Below are 20,920 nucleotides of genomic sequence, written 5' to 3' on the forward strand. Positions count from 1 at the left end.
ACCATACAGTGTCCTCTACAACGTTATGACACCACCATTCAGTGTCTTCACCAATGGTCTGACACGACCATACAGTGTCTCCTATCCTTTTTTATTTTTATGTATTTTCTTGTTTATTTTTATGTATTTTCTTGTTTTGTTCCTCTCTTCAAACTCAAGTTGGTTAGTTTCTATCCTCCTTGAGTTTGCGGGGGGCTGTTAGAATTTACCATCACCTACCACACACTTACCATCACCTACCACACACTCACCTACTACACTCACCTACTCCTCACCTACCACCACCTAACCTACATCTATATAATCAATCAAGTGTAACAGAATCATATATCAATCAAATCAATAATACAGTATTTTTTAACAAACCCTTTACTCGGTTTTGAGTCTCCTGTAATTGTAAAGCTTCTCACTTGTTCTCCACTGCATGTGGCTCTGATTCTCTTAGATGCTTTTGATTCAACAGTAATCCACATAGCTTATTGCTCCTATCTCCGTTCAACACAGATGGCCAATGGTTGAGTATGTCATGCCAAAGTGTGGATTTTATGAAAAATAACTCTATCTAGAACATAATAAAGTGTAAAACCTTGTGTGCTCTTGTTCCTAGATTGAAAGAAACATGGGTTTCTAGCATTATGCTTTTTTGAAGCTGAATAGGGTTGCTGTCTAACTCAAAAGGCTGCTAGGGTCATTTATGATGGTTTATATGAGTTTTGGAGAATAGAAACATGAACTGGGTAAAGTTCTGCGTGTGGAGCTTGTAGTATCTCTGCAGGCTATAGGACATTTGAGCAGGCTTTCGAGAGCTCTTTCAGGTGGAGCTCTCAAGACCACTGCAGGCCATCCCTCAGTCAGGCAGCCCTTCAAGCACACGTTACAAAATATTTGCCGTTTTGCATACAGTGCGCTCAAACGAATTTGATGTGCGCTCAAGCAGTTTTTTTTTATTTTTTATTTTACATATATTTTGAAAACCAAATTTTCATAAATCTGAAACAAGAAATTTGAACTTTAAACTAGGTCAATCTTGTGCTTTTTCAAAATCGTGATGCAAGTGCTCTACCTTCAAGTGTAATGGGACGAAATCTTACACAAACCACGAATCAAATCTCAAATAGCTCTTCACAATTCTTAACCTGACCTAGCTACCCTTACAACCATGCACAAATTGCAATACATTGACCCAACAGTTTTGTCTCACGGAAATTGCTAACTTAACCTAGATCCTATTACACTTGCAAGATGCACTTGTCTATCCTTTCGCAGTATTTAAATTTATTGGCTGTTGTCTGAAAATATAGAAAGGAGTTTTTCTTTGTATATGACTATATGTTTTGTATTTTGGTCCTTTCTTGTTTAGTGTCTCATCTCTAATACAACCAGTCCCCAAACCTGAAGAAAGCAAGGCTACTACAGGTGGACAACCATTAAAAAAGACAATCATAGCATATGAGCATCTAGAAGTTGGAATTTAGGCTTTTCAAGTTGAGTTGGTCACAAATAGAGCCATTGATTTGGTTTGCTTATCATCAGCAAGGGTTTATTACTTATTTCAAATCTTGGAAAGACAAAATTGGTGATGTATTAGATGGCCATGCATAGATGCAATGCAAGTATGTTAAGAAGCACGGATACGGACACATGACACAACACGGACACGCAGATACATAAATTTTCAAATAATGCAGGACACGACAATTTGGGGACACATTCAAACATATATTTTTATTATACGTATATTTTTAAAAATTTAATATGTATTTTATGTCAAATATTTAATTTTGTCAAATTTATCAACCTTAGGTATGCTATTTTAGTAAAAAAATTAAAAACTTTTAATTTTTTTTTTTGAAACAAATAGTACTTAGCGTGTCCTTAGAGAGTCCTCAGCGTGTCCCTAGCGACGTGTCCCTAGCATTTCTCAACATGTCTGAAGTGTCCCAGCGTGTTCGACTCTTTCTAGCTTGTCCGACACATGTCCGAAGTGTGTTCATATCCGACACGTGTCGAACACCTGTACGTGGCCTCCAGATAGGTGTCCATACTTCATAGCAAGTATGTATTATGAATAAGTTTGAAGTAAAAAGTGATGATGGGCCACAAATGCACCTTCAAATAATTTAAGATTAGGTATGTGAAGGTTAAAGCACGAAAATACATGCCAAAGGGAAAGAAGCAGGCACTAGTTTGATATTGTAAGCTCTTAAAATCTTGTTTATCAATTTATCTTAGTGAAAAGCTGTAATTTACATAGAGTGATGAAGAATGTAACAACCTCCCTTTTTGTCAATGCTTAGCAAATAACCTCTCTTTTACAGTAGCTGGCAGTGACAACTTGAATTTGATATTGGCATTGAAAGAAAAAGTTCATATGATTTTATAATGTAAACATGAATGAAGAAGGAAAATCCATTCTATCCAAATGTAAACTAATGCTTGTTTAATAATTCAAAACTAGACAATTAAAATAATAAAATATATATCCTGACTTGTAAAGGCATCCGCTAATGAGCTTATTATCCGGTTAATATTTTGAAACGTAATTAGCTCTATTCAGTGCCTCATACAAGGATGGAAAGAGAAAAGACAAGGGTCCTCGAATAGGTTAATTTTCTTTAAAAATTTAGTAACCCAGTTTAGTAGATTTTTAACTGTTGCTGGTATCTAAGAAGTACGGATATCTCTAAGAAGGTGATGTGTCTGTGTCGGACATCAACACTCTTCATACACTTGTTCAATACTCTTTTTTTATGTATTCATCATTAAAAAAAAATCTTAATTTTGGATACATGTCCAACACTCAAATTTTGCAATGTGTTTGTCACTTGCCCATGTCTATCATTAAAAAATAAATATAAGACCAACACCTTTTAGACATTTGCTAACAAATGATTTTTGAAGTTTGAGAATTTGACATAAATATATCTTAATACTCTTAATAATTATTAAGAATAATCCTATACAAGTTTCACTTAAACTTAAATGAAACAACACACTTGGGACATGTTAAAGTTTTATATTTTTATAAATTTATTATGCGTTATTTATATGAATAATTTATTCAAAGATTAAAAAACAAAAAATGTAACACAACACATTTTTTACATTAAAATTCTATATATTTCATAAATTAAACATCAAGATATCATGCACATAGTAATTACATTCTAAACAACACAAAACAATTATATAACATCGTATATTCTCCATTCATCTTATAAATGTTTCAAAACATATTTAGAATACGTAAGCTATGCTATGAAGAATGGAGAATATTGTTATAATAAAGGGATTCATCATATTCGCAAAGTGTTGTAGAAGAGTTAGATGTTATGAATTTGATTTTTTAATTAGGAAATGTTGAAGAAGTGCCGGATACGTTTTTAGGAGTGTCTAAGGAGTATCGTGTCAGACACGACATGCTTCCTTGGTAGAAGTGCCGGTGCTTCTTAGTATATAACTACATAATATAATATTAATATGTAATTATTTGTGGTGTGTCGATACCGCGTCCGTACTTTTTCAAAGTTTATCGTGTCGACATGCCTGTATTGCGTCATATTCGTGTCTTGTGTCCCGTGTCCATCTCTATGCTTCATAGGTTGGTGTGATAATCCAAGTTTTCTAGAAATTAAGTGTAACCAGCCAACTATAGACAAACTCAAATTGCATTTATTTAGTACCAACCTTGAACATAACATAAAAATTATAATTGATTTAAATTCATCTTTTTTCCATATTAGTTATCATATCAATTATGAAAAGATGAGTTTTTAACCGTTTAATTAATTACCTCGTATTATGACAATCTATGGCCCCATTGCATAGCTAAGTGAATTAACGCCTAGTTGTTATCAATATTAAAGGTTGGGAGTTGTTGCATTTTGAAAGTGTTCTGCTCTTCCTTCTAGGGATAGACATGGTTGTTAGAATTGTACGATTCGCGATTCGATATGAGTATCATAAAAAACGATTCGAATCGTACTGTTGAATTGGAAATTGAGTGAATTGTACAATTCAATTTATGATTCACTACGATTTGTTGCAATTCTCTACGATTCAGTTCTATTTCTATTTTTGCTTACATAATGTATGAAATGAGGTCATTTTTGCCGAACTATGAAGATATATAGAAGAGATTAATTAGTTATATTGATATATGTAATTTTATATATATATATATACATGTATATAATTTAGTCATATTGATAATTTGCTTTATTTTAAACACCTTATATATTATATATATATATATATATATATATAAATATATAGAATTGTATATCATATTAAATAAAATAAATCTTGTGAAACAATTTATTATTTAGCAAAACCATTCATGATTCGATTTGCGATTTGACAACAATGCTTTGTGGTTACAAATTTGATGATGGTGGGAACAGGCTTTTATTGACTGGCTTTAATTTTCTATTTTGTAAATCTCATTAGCTTAGATTTCTCATAATTGTCTCCTATCCTGGTTGTGCACTTTAAAAAACACCAAATTAACCCCACTTGCCTTCTTTAAATTGAGAGCGGTTCTTTGTTTTGCCTCATGAGTCTATTTCGATACTGAATACAGCTCATGCCAGTCAAAGTAACAAAGGGATGCCTTGGTTGTTCCCCCACGGAGATTTAAGGGTGTTCTGCAGCAGAAATGTGCCTCGGATCTTTGTCTAGGGAACTTTATGCTGCAGAGTGACACAGCTAAGGTTTGTGGTGTTGTTGTATCAAGGTGAAGCTTGACAGCCCTGCTGTAACTTCTCAACAACTAATCTGATAGTGCAAGAATAGGGCTTTTGATCCCTTCACTCTGTTGAAGAGATCTTCCAAATCATTTTTCAAAAAAAAGAAAAAAAAGAAGAGATCTTCCAAATCCTTGAATTCCAAAATGGTTTGGTGTACTGGGGAGGGCAGTGAAGCAAGACACCTGTTGAATGACAGGGAGATCTCTTGCCAAGAACTCTTTCGCAAAAAACTGACACCAAGCGATGTCAGTGGGCTGAACAGGCTTGTCATTCCGAAAAAATATGCTGTCGTGCATTTCCCTCCTGTGAGAAACATTCATGCACAGGGCATTTCAAATAAACGTCAGGCGGTGGGCATCCCAATAAGGTTAAAGGATAAAGGTTTCAAGACATGGAACTTTACGTATTGTTTTTGGAAAAGTAATCAGAGTTTTGTGATTACAAAAGGCTGGAAAGAATTTGTTAAGGAGGCAAGATTGAAGCCAAAGGACGTTGTTATCTTTTATGGTCCTCGAGAGGGGAAACTGGCTTCTATAATTGGTGTAGAGTGTAATGACAGTGGAACAAGTGGTGGGTTACTTGGAAGTCATGTGGGCCTGCAGCCTGATCTGCAATGTGATTTTGAAGATCAAGATGGTGAGGATGAAAGGGGGGGAAACGAGATGAAAAAGGGGTTTAAACTTTTTGGTGTAGAGATCAAGGTGGGCGGCGGAAATGGAAATGGAAATGGAGTGTGAACTCTCTATTGTGGTGTCTAGTAGCTGAAAACACCAAACTATCACCCTTTCAAGGTGTTCTAGTAATAAATGTCTATCGGAGTCTAGTTTTCTTTTTCTATTCCTAAGTGGTAGATGTGTCTAATCGAGTGAGATCATGTAAGTCAACCTTAATGCCTATTTTATCAGAAGAATGTTTCTATTTCTCTTGCATAATCATCATTATCTCAATGCCTATTTTGTCACAAGTGAATGTGCCTATATTGAAACATTATTTGTTAATTGTTTGACATACAAGTTTACATGAAGGGGAATTCCAAATTGGATGAATGAAGTAGAACCAAATCTTTCTTTTATTATATTTCTATGTTTACCAAAAACTTCATGAGATGCACATAATTTTTGGAAAAGATTATTTAAACCTAATAACTTGCGAAATTACAACAATTTCAGCCCTTGAAAGTAGCAAACTGCCCAATAAAGTTGGGCAAATGAAAAATCGATCACTGTTTTAACACAAAAAAAAAAAAAACATAAAAAAGAGGAAGAATCACTAAAACAAGATCTAAGCAGGCGAGGAAGGAGAGGCTAGAAAAGGCAAGGGAAGGGGCTCTCCAGCTCTAGGAAGATTGTGTTTAGGATCTGTTAATCTAAGCCTTGCTTCTTTTGGTCAGCTCGTGTTATAGCCTGTGCTTTTAGTTTGTGTTTGCTTTATGCTATCAACATTTACCTGCGATGAACATTGCTGTGGTACTTGATTGTTGAATCTTCATTTGAGTTCATGTTACGATCTGGGTGATCTGGATATGAGGGAAGGGGTTCTTGAATGAGTAGCCAGGGCCATACTACAATGAAAATACTCAAATGCATATTACAATGTGTTCTTTTGATTTTGCAGCACTCTAATATGATCTACTTCTTTGGACATCATAATGGGTAGTATGTACTTGATTTGTCATGCTGTATGTGAACTTGTCATATAATCCCAAATTGTAGATTTCTTATAAGATATTGCTTTGAAGGCTTCTTGTACTCCCTAGAGTTCAACTTCATGCTTTTCTTTGAGTTCAATTTTTCATTTCAAGTTAATATATAATGTTGTTCTGTTAAAATGTGAACTTGCTACATAATCCCAAACCGTAGATTTCTTATAAGATATATTGCATTGACAGCTGGTAGTCTCTAGAGTTCAACTGCATGCTTTTCTTCAAGTTCAGTTTTTTTTTTCATTTCAAGTAAATATGAAATTTTTGTTATACTAAAATGTGAACTGGCTGCATCATCCCGAATTGTAGATTTCTTATAACATACTCTCTAGAGTTCACTGCATGCTTTTCTTTGAGTTCAATTTTAAGGTACTTGCTTTATCTTGGATGAGGTGATACTGGAGATCTCCGTGGACATCTTTTGTAACTGGTCATTTTTCTGTGTTTCTTTTTTGCAATTTTATTGTTTTTGTATTTGGTTCATTTTTTTGTGCTATTAATTCCTTTTTATTGTTCTGTATCTGTATTTGGCTCAGTATATGTTTACTCATTGGCAGGTTTAAGGATTTTCATTCATATTAAGGGCCCCAAAATTAGCTTTAGAAAATGAGACAAGTAGTTCTACCTGAAACGTTTGATGTTTCCAATTTAGTGATTTTTCCTCGTTTTTGAGTGAAAACCTTGCTTTGAAAATGACTGTTAATGGTGGTCTAAGAGGAAGAACCATCTTCGGCTAGTACTCCAGCCTTTAATGGCAGTCAGTATTGCTCTCTTGATTCTCTTTGGAGCCATCATTGTCCACTTTGCCAACCATAATGTCGCTATATCTCTTTGTAGCCATCATTGTCGACCTTGCCAACCACAATTTAACGACTTCATATAGAGGATCCATTGATGGTGGCCGAGGCCAAATCCAAAGCCTAGACCATAGAACTTGAGTGGAAAATGATTTATGTATATATATTCACATCCACATATATTTAGAATTGAGGTAGTAGCAACTTTGCATTATACCACATTATAGGTTATCCTTGTGTTTTCTTATGTATCTGTATGCGGTGTTGTGTTTATTTTATGACAATTTATTGTGAATAAATCTTTTTAATCTTTTAAGGGTCATTAGGAAATATGTAATCCGGGATAGTTTTGTGGAAACACAAAATTACCTTGGCAATAGGGCCATCATATTATTCAAACTATTAGTTGAATTGTAGACTATTATAGAAAAATTTATTCTACATAAAATTTAATGTTATGACCTAACTTGGAGAAATTAAAGTTTGAGTTCTAAAATTGGAGTTAAAAAAAGAAAAAGAAAAAGAAAAAAAAAGGAAGACGATGAAATTTAAGTCTAATCGTTCTTAAAGGTTAAACTAAAAGCAAAAATAAAATTCACACGAAACCAATTATGTCAAAAGAGATCCATGAATATAGCCAATGGCTTATAAATTTTAACCATTCTGAATACACAATTATATTCGTAAAAGCATCTTCAATAATCTCTCGATTTTTCCTCCTTAGTTATAGTAGACAGCTGAAATTTTAAAATTTACGTTACAAATTCGTTATCTCACGCTCTATTATAAGGTGTTTGATTTTTGCTCTCTAAGTAAAAACTCAGTCTACATCTTATAAATTATATTAGAGATCATTGTTGGAGTATTTAATAAATAGCTCTCTATTTTGAAAATTAAGGTTTTCTTTTTATTGTAAAGAAATTTTAAGAACATTGCTGGACAATGAGAAATATTATTTACATAGAAAATTTACGTATAAAATGCACATAATTTTCACATTAAGGCGAGTTTCACATGTGCACCATTATGTGAGAGCTTTTGTGCATGTTGTGCTCATATTTTATGTAGCATGCCTATTTAACAATGAAAAATGTTTGGGACCTCCAAAGTTGGGGACTTTCATAACTCTCAAAATGATGTGAATTAATCATGTGTTTTTTTTTTTGTTTTTGTTTTTGTTTTTCTTTCTTTCCTGGACCAATCATGGTGAGTGGGGATTGTGTTTTTTGAGGGTTTGTTACATTGTTGATTTAACAATATTGATTTCATTAAGAGTAATGCTAGAGACTCTAAAAATTTTATTAAAATTTTTATTAAATGTCTCACATGAGTGTAGAATTCACACTCATGTGAGACATTTGGTAAAATTTTTGAAGTCTTTAACATTTTTGTTTCATTAATGCTTAAATCTCCACAAGTTTGATCATATATTACCATCATTTTACCTTATTATATGATATATTTGTTTAATTGTTAGCAGTAAAGTGGATGAGAAATACTATTTACATAGAAAATATGTGCATTAAATGCACAAAAGTTCTCACATGAGTGAGACTTCTATTTTTTGGAGACTCTTACAACTCACTTTAGATTTTCACCATTAATGATGTGAGCCCCCACACATACATGAGTGGGTTTCATGCATACATCAATAATGAAAATCTAAAAAAATTTATAGAGGTCTTAAAAAAATAGGATCTCAAGCATTTTTCGATTTTTTATACATATAGCATTGATGTCTAACAATATTGATTTCATTAATGCTCAAGTCTCCACAAGCTTGACCATGTATTTCTATCATTTTATTATCTGATGTGTTGGTCTAAGCAGTGCATTGGAGATTTATATTGGGTGGATCTATAACATCAATATTGTGTTGACGTAAGCATAAATGATGTAGAAATGCGGTAGATGTATAATGTCAGGGAAACTTTATTGATACAAAAAAATTTATATGAAAATTATTATAAGAATGGTGTGACAATATTATTTTTGTAAATAATTGTCATCTACTAATGTTGGGAACACAAATCAAACACAGAGGTCATGTTTGTTTGGGTGGACATGAGCTTGGGATTGGACTAATAGTCCAATAAAATTATTAATCCGATGTTTGGTTAAACAATTAAAGTAGGGATTAATTATTTTAAGCTTGACTATTAGTTAAGATCGGATACATAATCCAACGGATTCGTAGTCCTAGGACTATTAGTCATGGGAATGTTAATCCAGTCCGCCCAAACAAACATGGCCAGAATGAACTACACATGTCTTACTAGGGGTGGGGTCTGCATGATGTGGGACTCACATGTGGGATTCACTTTTTGTAAGAAATATGTGTTTCATTTTGTATTGAACAATACTATATCTACCAATTAGTGTACTAACTAATGTACTAATTGATGATGTGACACAATTTAAGAGATTTTTGATATTTGTAATTTGTATAATGAGTGGAGTCAATCATAATGTCATAATTAATACTGGTATACTAATTGGTGCATGTAGGATCACCATTTTGTATTTGGTCCTATATTTATGAGTGTTTTGTTTCAATTGACTACTTTACATTCAGTCAAATCATTATGTATAGAAATAATGTTATTGTATTTAAATTTCTTATTTAATGTTCGTAAATAATTACATTAATTATAATTTAATGAGTGTCTAGACACTCATTAAATTATAATTAATGTAATTATTTACGAACATTAATTAAGAAATTGAATTTGAAATATAAGACATAAGTTATATTAGGGATCCCAAATAAATTATTAAATTTTCTACCAAACCTTTCACATGGGTGTGGAATCCACACACATGCGATTTGTTTGGATCCCACACCTATGTGAGAGGTTTGGTAAAAAATTTAGTAATTTATTTGAGATCCATAGTATTTTCCATAAGACATTGATTGGTATTACAACTCAAATAATATGATGTAGAAATGTGGTAGATGTATAATTCAGGGAAACTTTATCGGTACAAAAAAAATTTATATAAAAATTATTATAAAAATGTCTGGCAATATCATTTTTATAAATAATTGTCATTCAATAATGCAAGGAATACAAATAAAACACAAAATGAGCTACACATGTCTTACCAGGGTGGGGTCTACATGATGTGGGACTCACTTTTTGTAAGAAATATGTGTTTCATTTTGTATTGAATAATGTTATATATACCAATTAGTGTACTAACTAGTGTACTAATTGATGATGTGACATAATTTAAGAGTTTGTGGTATTTATAATTTGTATAATGAGTGGGGTCAATCATAATGTCATAATTAATGTTGGTATACTAATTGATACATGTAACACCATCATTTTCTATTTGGCCCTATATTTATGAGTGTTTTGTTTCAATTGACTATTTTACATTTAGTCAAATCATTATGTATAGAAATAGAGTAATGATAGGGATACTAAATTTTCTACCAAACAAATGACCAAATGTCTCACATGGGTGTGGGGTCCGCAATTTTGTGGGCTCCACACCCATGTGAGACATTTGGTCATTTATTTGGTAGAAAATTTAGGACCTCTAGCATTTTCCATAGAAATAATGTTATTGTATTTAAATTTCTTACTATTTAATGCTAGTAAATAATTACATTAATTATAATTTAATGAGTGTCTAAATATGTATAATTGTAGGTTATACATATTTAGACACTCATTAAATTATAATTAATGTAATTATTTATGAACATTAATTAAGAAATTGAATTTGAAATATAAGACATAAGTTATGTTAGGGACCCCAAATAAATTATTAAATTTTCTACTAAACCTCTCACATAAGTGTGAGACCTACACACATTTGATTTGTGTAGGTCCCACACCTATGTGGAAGGTTTGGTAGAAAATTTGATAATTTATTTGGGATCCATAACATTTTTCATAATTGGTATTACAACTCAAATACTTTTTGAGTTTTTTAATTTTTTGTATATATATATATTTTTTTGCTGAAGCTAATCTAGATTATGTGTATTTAAAAAAGTAAAATATTTATGAAAATTTTTAAAAAATGTTTACTAGAAAAAATAAAAAAACTGGGACATTTATTTTTTATTTTTTATTAGTGATTCTTTAAAAAATTTCTTCATAAATATTTAACTTTTTAGTTGTCTCTCTAGATTACATGCATTTAAATTATATATATAGAAATATAATAAGTATAAGATTTGACCTTATCAAAATAAAGAGAGAGAAAATGAGTCTTCAATTTTTATTTTATTTTATTTTTTTCAAAAATAACATATGAAGGAATTAGGTGAGAATAAAGTTCCTTCACTAGATAAAAGCAATATACATCAGTAAAAGACGATTTTAATCTTTAAATTTGTTATTTTAAACAACTACAACATCAATCAAAATATTATTACAATGTTTAAAATAAAATTTAAATTCCATGTGCAAGGCATATGGACCACCACTAGTGTATACAAAGAGAGACCAAAATATGGAAAAAAAAAAAAAAAAAAATCACAAAAAAGAATTTAAAAAAATCACAATTTTAAAAACTAAACCAAACAAACTAATAATGCTACATTTATCACATTTCAACTACTAGGTTAAAGGTTCTACTTAGGTGACAAATTATCAACAATTGTATACATATTGGAAGTTTAGTATTGTACATAATATTTACAAACTGATGAATGCTAATAAGTTTTCCACATTTCTTTGCAATTAAGTAATATTGAACTACTAAGCCAAACCTTATACTTTAGATGGCATACTAAGACATGTGCTACAATGATTTTGCCTATAAATGTTTTATAATTAAACTAACAATTTGTATATGGTGATATTGTTTGGCAACCTCAGGTATTGCCAATTAATTTTTTGCAAGATACACGGAAATTATCCCAAAGTTAATATTTTATAATGAAATTTAGAAGAACGATTTTATCCATTCCTAGCAATTATTTTATTTTACTCACGAGAGTATTTAGAGTTTCGTCTTAACTAATCCCTCTGATACTTGTAGTCCTCCCATCTCACATATAGAGTCAAATGCTTGGAGGCAACAAACTTAATGTTCGATTCTATGTCTTCCTAATTGGTTATAGCAAATTGACACTACTAGAGTTTGAATGATTAAACCTCAACTCTCTCTAACATAACAATTTCTCTCATTATAAAATTCCTACAAAATGCAAGGAGGTGTCCATTATAAAGAAGCTCACTGGTACAATATTTATTATTTTATGTTCAAGCTTACAAATTAAATTTGCATTAACTAACCCAATGAAGAAATGCGCCGAAAGACACATACATTAAGCGAAGACAAAAAATAATTTTGATCATATATATAAGATGGTGAGAATACTGTTTTATTCAAAATTTTCCACTCGTATTATTTATGATTGGTTCTGTATCCCTAAACTTGTTGTTATGCATAAATAACATTCATTTCTCTGTTCTCTTGAAGAGCGCCAATGCTCTATCAAAGTATTGGGCTTGCAACTTTATGGGCCAAGCATACAATGAAGTGTGACTTAACCATCCCAACGGCTATTTCAATTTGGTTTGATTTGATGTGATTTAGTTGGCCATCTAAATTTGAAGAATCCCACTAAGATTAATTTTGCTATGGGTTCAATAGTAACCCAAATCGAACTAATTCATGTGCATGTATCACAAGAAAAATGGATGTGTTCAAGAATTTAAATTTTTTAAGTTTATTATAATCCTTGATTACAAGAAGTCAAATTTTATTGAAGGTACATTTGATGTAAAATTTTGGGACGAAAACAAAAGAAAATTGGGGTTAGGAAGATGGCACATATATGTACTAGGAATAATCCGTGCCTAAAGGTATTCTTCACAAAACTAAAGCATACATTTTAGTTTTATTATATGATTGCCTAAAAAAAAAACACTTTTAAAACGTTCTATATTTAACTCAGTCATAAACATTTCGTATCCATTATACATTTGCTACCAAAAAATGCTACAGAAACCTCAACACATCAAACAATACACACCAGCTAATGCTATTCAATATAAAAAAATAATAATAATGCACACCAACCAATGCTCTGTAATCCCAAAACATAAGAATAAAAATTGTGAGGTCCCGGGTATGTCATAACTTTATCTTTACTTCAATTTCGTTTAATTTCATAATTTCGGGCTCTTGATTTCAATCCGAGGCCTCATTGACTATGCGAATTCACCACTTTCGAAAGCTTTCTTGTGTTGATATCCTAATTTGTTTTTAGAGTTGAGCCTTTCTTGTTTTGGGTGCGGAGTCGAAGCCGTGGTTGGAGAATTTATGTCAACTTGTGAACTAGAATCGATAAACAAAACTACATGTGCGGGGGTTTGAGCCGCATGTGGATGGGAGGCATCGCATATGCTGGAATGTATGCCGTACGTGAGGTGAAGGGTGATTTTTGTAAGTTGCATACTGAAATAAGGGTAGGTGCCAAGGGGTTCACGGGTGAGTGGTTCGCCGCATGTGCAGAAAGAGGTGGCCGCACGTGCAGATTGGGTCCCTTACATGTGGGAGTGTTTGTGTATGAAATTATTTCTCTTTTTCTTCTCCTTGGGCTAAGTGTATCTCGTTTCCTTCATTTTTCTCTCTCTCTCTCTAAAACACATTTCTCCCCTTTCTCTCTTCATTCACTCTCACCAAACTTCATTTACTTCTTGGTTTCTCCAAACCCATTAGAATTTTGATCCTAGTGCTTTGGAACTTTTTAGAGAGCTCATTAAGGGCTACAATTTGTGCAGTGGATATTGAATTTCAACACTGTTGATTCTAGGGCTTTTTCACATCTTTCCTCTCTAAACTTGAGGTAGGGAGTTTTTTAAGTTATATGTCTAGCTATTCTTTGACAAATCTATGGTATAATGAGTAGAGTTTTGTATTGTTGGGTTTTGGAAATACTTGAAAATGTGACATCACTCATGTTTTTGTCCAAATTGACTTGTTTCATGAACTTATGAGAATCTTGGAAGCTTATTGAGGAAAATATCATTTGAAAATGAGAGAAATTCGTTTTTGAGAAAAATCCTAGATTTTGGAATTTGAGGAAAAGTGGATTTTGGGAAAAACTAAAGCAAATGTTGGGTTTTCATTGAGAAAAATGATTTACTTTCACATGTTGATATGTTGTTGAGATATCCATAAGATGGATAAGTTTTTGTGGTTGAGAAAGTGTCATGGATAGCATGATTGATACATGCTTGGATTATGAACATTTGATATTAATTATGAACATGGAAGATTGTCATATGTCACATACATATATTGTTGAATGATATTCGAGAAATATCGGTGATTAAGATAAATTTGAGAAATGTTGAACATTGTATTAATATTGAGAAATGTTGAAAATTTGGGAATTTTTTATTGAGAATCTGTATACGTAATTCCATTTCCATTTCGTTCATTACATGGTTTTTTAATAATGTCTTATTAAAGTAACGATTTTGGAAAGATGGAGTCACTGCTTTGAGATGGCATTTGAAACTTGAATTGTTTTGGAGTAAATATGGTGGCAAGTCCGAATAGGAGTGTAGACTGAAAATTAAGTTGGCTTGAGTGTTCGGGGTGAAAGAACGAAAATAAACGTAGGGTAGTACTACGTGCCTTCCGGTTAGAAGCCGACAAAGTGGGTTTGGTAGAGTCTTGAGAGACCTATTTGCAAATACCAATCTAGGGATTATCAGAGTCGTACTCACTACTCATATTATACTCTTATTACATTGATATATATAAAATTGGCACGAGATTTCAAAGAGATAAAAACTCATGATTTTTGGAGCGTGATATGGCATTGCATGCATATTTATAAGATTGTTTAAAACATATATTTGGTTAAGATCTTTGTACTGGGTTTTGTGCTCACCTCTAGTGGATTTGTGTAGGAAATGATGTGGTGTTTCCGCATTAGTGAAGGTGAGTGGATGTTTTGTGAGCAGAAGGCTCTTTTGTTTATTCGTTATATTTTTGACAAGCCAAGGGCTTATGTGTATGGGTTTGTAAATCATTTATTTATAACCGAGCTTAATGTGATGTCTCGAGTCTTGGACTTGACCGGTATTGCGTAGTAAGATAGTGTGCATTACTTTTGGCATTTTGTTTATCGTTTTGGGTCGTTGAGATTTTTTTCTACTCTTACTTAACCTCTCTTAACTTCTTCGGGTTAAAAATTTTGAGTTTTGAGCATTGAAACTTGTTTTGGGATGTGAAATCAAATTCTGAATTTTCTAGGCAAAACCGCTCATGCGGATTGGGCAACCGCTTGAGTGGAATCACACATAGTGTGCTGGGAAATTTCTGGGCAACATCGCTTGTGCGAATTTGGGTTCTGCTTGAGTGGATTTTTTGTGAAAATTTTGGGATTTCTCTGGAGCAATCTGCTCGTAGAGGCATCAGAATCCGCTTGTGTAGATTGGGATTCCGCTCGTCTAGAATTCAAACAGCTCGTGCGGATTTCGATGTGTCTGTCTCAAATCTTGTGCTATTTTCCACAAAACTGATGCAAAAAACGTGTTTGACCCACTTTTTCACTTCTCTCTCTCTCTCTCTCTCTCTCTATACTCATATTTTCTCTTCCTTCTCTCTACAAATACACCAAAATCCAAACTTCTCTCTAAGATTTAGCAAAAATCTTCAAGAATTTGAGAGGGCTTTTTACACCAAATCGAAGAGAGCGACGAATTACACCGATCGAATTGAGTTTTCATCAACGTTGAACTTTAGGGTTTTCATCTCCTTTCTCTTCCAAGCTTGAGATGGGGATAATCTTTGAGTTATATATATGTTTTTTCAAGTCTATGCTTATTTGGAGTATTTCTTACATGTTTGGATCATGATTTTGGATTGATGAACCCTAGATGATGTTAGAAGTAGATTTTCACTTCTTTCCCAAAGCTTTTGAGAATATGAGCTATGTTCTATAGTGTGGGTGTTATTGGAGAAAAATCTTTTCAAAAATGGAATAAAAAACCTAGTTTCGGTGAAAACCCAAAAATTTGGAGATTTTGGAAGAAAAAAAAAAGTTGAGATACTGTGAAATTTATGTTTGATAAATTGTTATGTGAGTAAATGATGAAAGAAAATTCTATAGTTGTATCAAATGAGGAAATTCATGAGAAAAATGAGAATTGTTGATGTGGGAAGCTTGATGAATAGCTTGTTTGTCTTGGAAAGACCAAATTTTAAGAATGATGATTAATATGTGGAGAATGCATGAATGATGTTATTGTTATATTATCTCTTAGAAAATGTATTATGATGTTGCATTGATAAGAGATGTGAAAGTTGATCATAATGGGAGATTATGTGATGGAAATTGAAAATGAAACCATATTAATGCATTGTTAAGTCTTGCATTGCCATTCCATTTAATTATTGTTGCAATTGGTTTTGAATCTTGCATTGGAAGATTATTGCTTTGAGAAATGAATTGTTTTGTGAAATAAGATCATTTTGATTTGTTTTGGATAAATACATTGGTAAGTCCGAATAGGGGGTGTAGTTGGTATTGGTTAAGTTGACTTGAGTGTCTATGGTGAAAGAGCCAAAACACGAGCAGAGGAGGTATCACGTGCCTTTCGGTTAGCAACTGGTAATGTGAGGATTGGTAGTGCTTGTTATGCCTACTTGCAGACACCAATCTAGAGATTACCTAAGTTGTATTTACCACCCCTTGAACTACATTGATGTTATTGAATTATTATATCTTCAAATTGCATTGGGCATAAAAGTTTCAAACGATAGAGATATATATTTTTGAGCATGACATGACATGTGCATTCATCTTAGGAGACTGTATAAAATGTATATACTTTGTTAAGATCATCCTACTTGGCTTTGTGCTTACCTTATGGGATTTTGTGCAGAAAAAGATGTATTAATCCCGCCGAGTTAAATGTGTGGAATGTATTTTGAGAGCACAAGGCTCTTTTCCTTTTGTTGTAATTATTTTGACAAGCTAAGGGCTTTACATCTATGGATTTGAAAAGCATTTATTTTGTGTAATTGGCATAAGCCTTGGAAATTGTAGCCCTTGAGGGCATTGAATTGTACTTGACATATTATGCCACATGCTATATATTCATATTCTAGGAATGTTGAATGTATAACCGCATGTGAAATATTTTTTTGTAAATCTCTTGAGTTTAATGAATACAAATGTTGGAGATTTGATGATGATGTCAATATTAAGGTTTTATTTTCTGTATACATTAAGCAATGGAAGTTATTGATTTGGAAACAAGATAATGTAATTGGAAGTTATTGAGTCTATATTGTGTTATTTCTTCAAGGCGTTACACTTCAACCTTGGAACTTGTAGCACAAGAGACTTTATTTTGTAATTTGTTCTTTACTTCTATTTGTCTCACATGCTATAGATTTATACCTTAGAGAACATGGAATATGTATTGTATGTGGACACCTTGTTTACATCTCTCGTATATCAAGAAATACAAGTTTAAAGATTTTACTAGTATAATAATGTCAGAAGTTTCATGATTATTTAACTGAAAATGATTAAATCAGGATCTTTATATGTTAATTATTTGGGGGCACTACAAAAATTAAACAACAAATAATACACACTAGCTAGTGCTCTACAATCCAAAAAAATAAGAATAAAAATTAAACAACAAATAATGCACATCGGCCAGTGCTTTGTCATTTCAAAAAATAAAAATAAAAATTAAAGTCAAACCTTATAAAATAAAATAAAAAAAGATTCGAACAATAAATGGGTCAAAATATGTATTTTTACAAAGAGTGGGCTGTATCTAGCATTTCTTTGAAATTCATTCTTGTGAATCCATATTTTTTTCAACCCAATCCTACAAAAGTTCGCATGTTCATTAAATATTATATTTGAAAGTTTATATAATTAGCAGAAATAAGCTTATTAAGTAAATGTACCCTTTGCTAAAAATTGCTTGGATCCACAAGTAACATAACAAAACTTCAAGATAAACAATATTTATGATAGAATCCGGGCCATCTTTTGGAAGAAGAACATTTATATGATCAAACGATGTGCATTTAGATAGCGCCACATATAATTGCCCATGACTAAACATTAGAGTGTGCAAATCAACCCCAATAAATTTCACAAATTATCTTGAGATTTATTAATGGTTAGGGTGTATGCCAATTGAATGGGGAATTGACGTCTTGACATTTGGAAAGGCATTTTTGAAGAAGACGGTGTCAAGGATACTCTTGATATGAATGCCAAATTACCAAACTTTTTCCCAATTAAAATTTGAGCTTCAATTATGCGAGTGTTGCAATTAGTAACCATCAATCTTGTACCATTATATAGCCCATCATTGGGTGTAATGTTTCTTAACAATGTTATAAAATAACCCACTTTCAACTCTATCTTAAAAGTTGGTAGGCCAATAAGATCTAATGAATTTAAATACTCATTAGGTATTCTATTTGTATTGCTTGGATCAATTTCATCATTTTCAGACATTTTATCTGCAGCAAGATAAGTATAGATGTTTCTTGGAAAAAAATTCAATGCAACAATATTGATAGTACTTACATCATCATTTTGAGTAGAAAGAATTATACGTTCAGTTAAAAAGGTTGGGATCGATTTATCTACCACATCCAATTGTGGATAAATTGTAGAGATTAATTCCTTCAAGTCTTGACATTTGTGTATTATTCATGAAAGATTAATAATTTTTTGTGGATTGGTCCTAATCTACAAATAAATAAATAAAAGTAAAATCAATCATAAGCATAATAGTGCCTACGCATTTCATCAAATCAAAAGCTTAGCAATTTTCCAAAATTAACATTTCCACTATCCTTGTGATTCAAGCGCATGTTCAATTCTAAAGACAAAACATGTACATCCTTTCACAGAATAGAGTGTCTCAATAATACATTAACAATTTCCTCAATGACTCCTTTGGTTGTAATTGGTAAAATTTGTCGAAAGTCTCTACCAAAAACAATAGTGATACCTCTAAATGGCTTTTCACTATAGGGGATTTGGTGATAGCCCCCTCACTATCTAATTTGTCTTTCAAAAGGACAAGAATTATATAAGTACTTTCAAAACCCCCTAATATTTTAAAACTTGTTTCTTTTACTATATTACCCTCATATCTATCAGCTCTTCTATTAAGTCATCTTCACTATATATTTCAGAGTAAAATTTTACTGTGTATGAAAGTAAAATTTTATTCTGTATGAAAGTAAAATTTTACTCTGTATAAAAGTAAAATTTTACATTCTGAAACTAAAAGTAAAATTTTACTCTGGATGAAAGTAAAATTTTACTCTGTATGAAAGTAAAATTTTACATTCTGAAACTAAAAGTAAAATTTTATTCTGTATGAAAGTAAAATTTTACTCTGTATAAAAATAAAATTTTACATTCTGAAACTAAAAGTAAAATTTTACTCTGTATGAAAGTAAAATTTTACTATGTATAAAAGTAAAATTTTACTCTGAATAAGAGTAAAATGTTATACTCTGAAACTAAAAGTAAAATTTTACTATGTATAAAAGTAAAATTTTATTCTGAAAAACTAGTAAAATGTTAGACTCTACACAAAAGTAAAATTTTACTATGTATAAAAGTAAAATTTTACTCTGAAAAATGAGTAAAATGTTAGACTCTACACAAAAGTAAAATTTTACTCTGTATAATAGTAAAATTTTACTCTGGTTCTGTCAAATGAAAAAAAAAGAGCAATAGAACCAGAGTAAAATTTTACTCTGGTTCTGTCAAATGAAATTAGATAAAAAAATAACAAAAATAAATAAAAAACAAACAAACAAACAAAAATAAAACAAATTAATCAACAAATCAACATATCTAATTGAGAAGAAAAACTTCTAAAACTCGATCAACAATCACAAATCTCAATGAAAAGAATACATGTGTTCAACAACACTCATACACACAAATATATATATATATATATATACATATATTCAAAACTCAAATCTGTGTTTAAAAAAATATGTATAACCAAACAACTCCATCCGCACTCTTCTCCACGTGGTCATTGCGAACTCGATGGATCTTCAAATTGCAATAGAAGCTTCAAATTGAGTCTAATTTCGCTGCAAGATAGCAAATACAAGTCTGATTTCGATTCAGTTAGCGAAGTCGATCTGCAAGTCGTTCGAACTTAGAGTTTGCAACCTTTAAGCCAGATGCAAACTGAAATCGCAATTCCAATTAGAACTTGAAATCCAAAGTTCTCATCGAAGTTGACTCAGAGAACAACGAGTCACAAGAGAGAACCCAAGGTCAGATCGCGAAGGACTCCAGTTCGTAATCGCGAGTTCTAGAAGCTTGAATTCGGGTTGATTGTCGAATCGGATCAATTTTGCGATGAAGTCCTTGGTTTCTTAACAGACGCAAATTAGATTAAAGCTTCAAACTAAGCTTCAATTCAAATACACAGGTCAGATTGTGATTGCTTGAACCAGGTCAATGTTCTAGGTCAAAGATTGAATGAATCTTAGGCTTAGATGAACTCGATTTTGGCTAGCCAGAATCATAGAGACCAAGAAGGTGGAGAGAGAGTGGGTAGAGAAGGTGAGAAGATTTAGTTGAGGGTATAATAGTCTGAAAAAATATTTAAATAATAAATTTTGTCCTTTATGCAAGATTTTATAATTATGAAGGGGTTTAG

At 31.9% G+C, this 20,920-nt stretch overlaps 1 protein-coding gene across 13 annotated transcripts in view; it reads left to right on the forward strand.

Moving 5' to 3' along the window:
* LOC114274138 (putative enoyl-CoA hydratase 2, mitochondrial) overlaps window positions 1-7,466 on the forward strand; it is a 30,113-nt gene extending 22,647 nt beyond the window's left edge. For 12 of the 13 annotated variants that reach the window (XR_014348879.1, XR_014348878.1, XR_014348877.1 and 9 more), the window contains one exon: window positions 4,583-5,680. Coding sequence is in view for 10 of the 13 variants with exons in the window: in XM_082902263.1 (XP_082758389.1) it covers window positions 4,583-4,680 (98 nt within the window). In the remaining 3 variants the exon portion in view is untranslated. Of the gene's footprint in view, window positions 1-4,582; window positions 5,681-7,007 lie in introns of those variants that run through there. The other variant, XM_082902256.1, reaches the window with a different exon arrangement.
* Window positions 7,467-20,920: the final 13,454 nt, after the last annotated feature.

Source organism: Camellia sinensis, chromosome 13 (genome assembly GCF_055761805.1).
Source record: "Camellia sinensis isolate YWXY chromosome 13, ASM5576180v1, whole genome shotgun sequence".
NCBI lineage: Eukaryota > Viridiplantae > Streptophyta > Magnoliopsida > Ericales > Theaceae > Camellia > Camellia sinensis.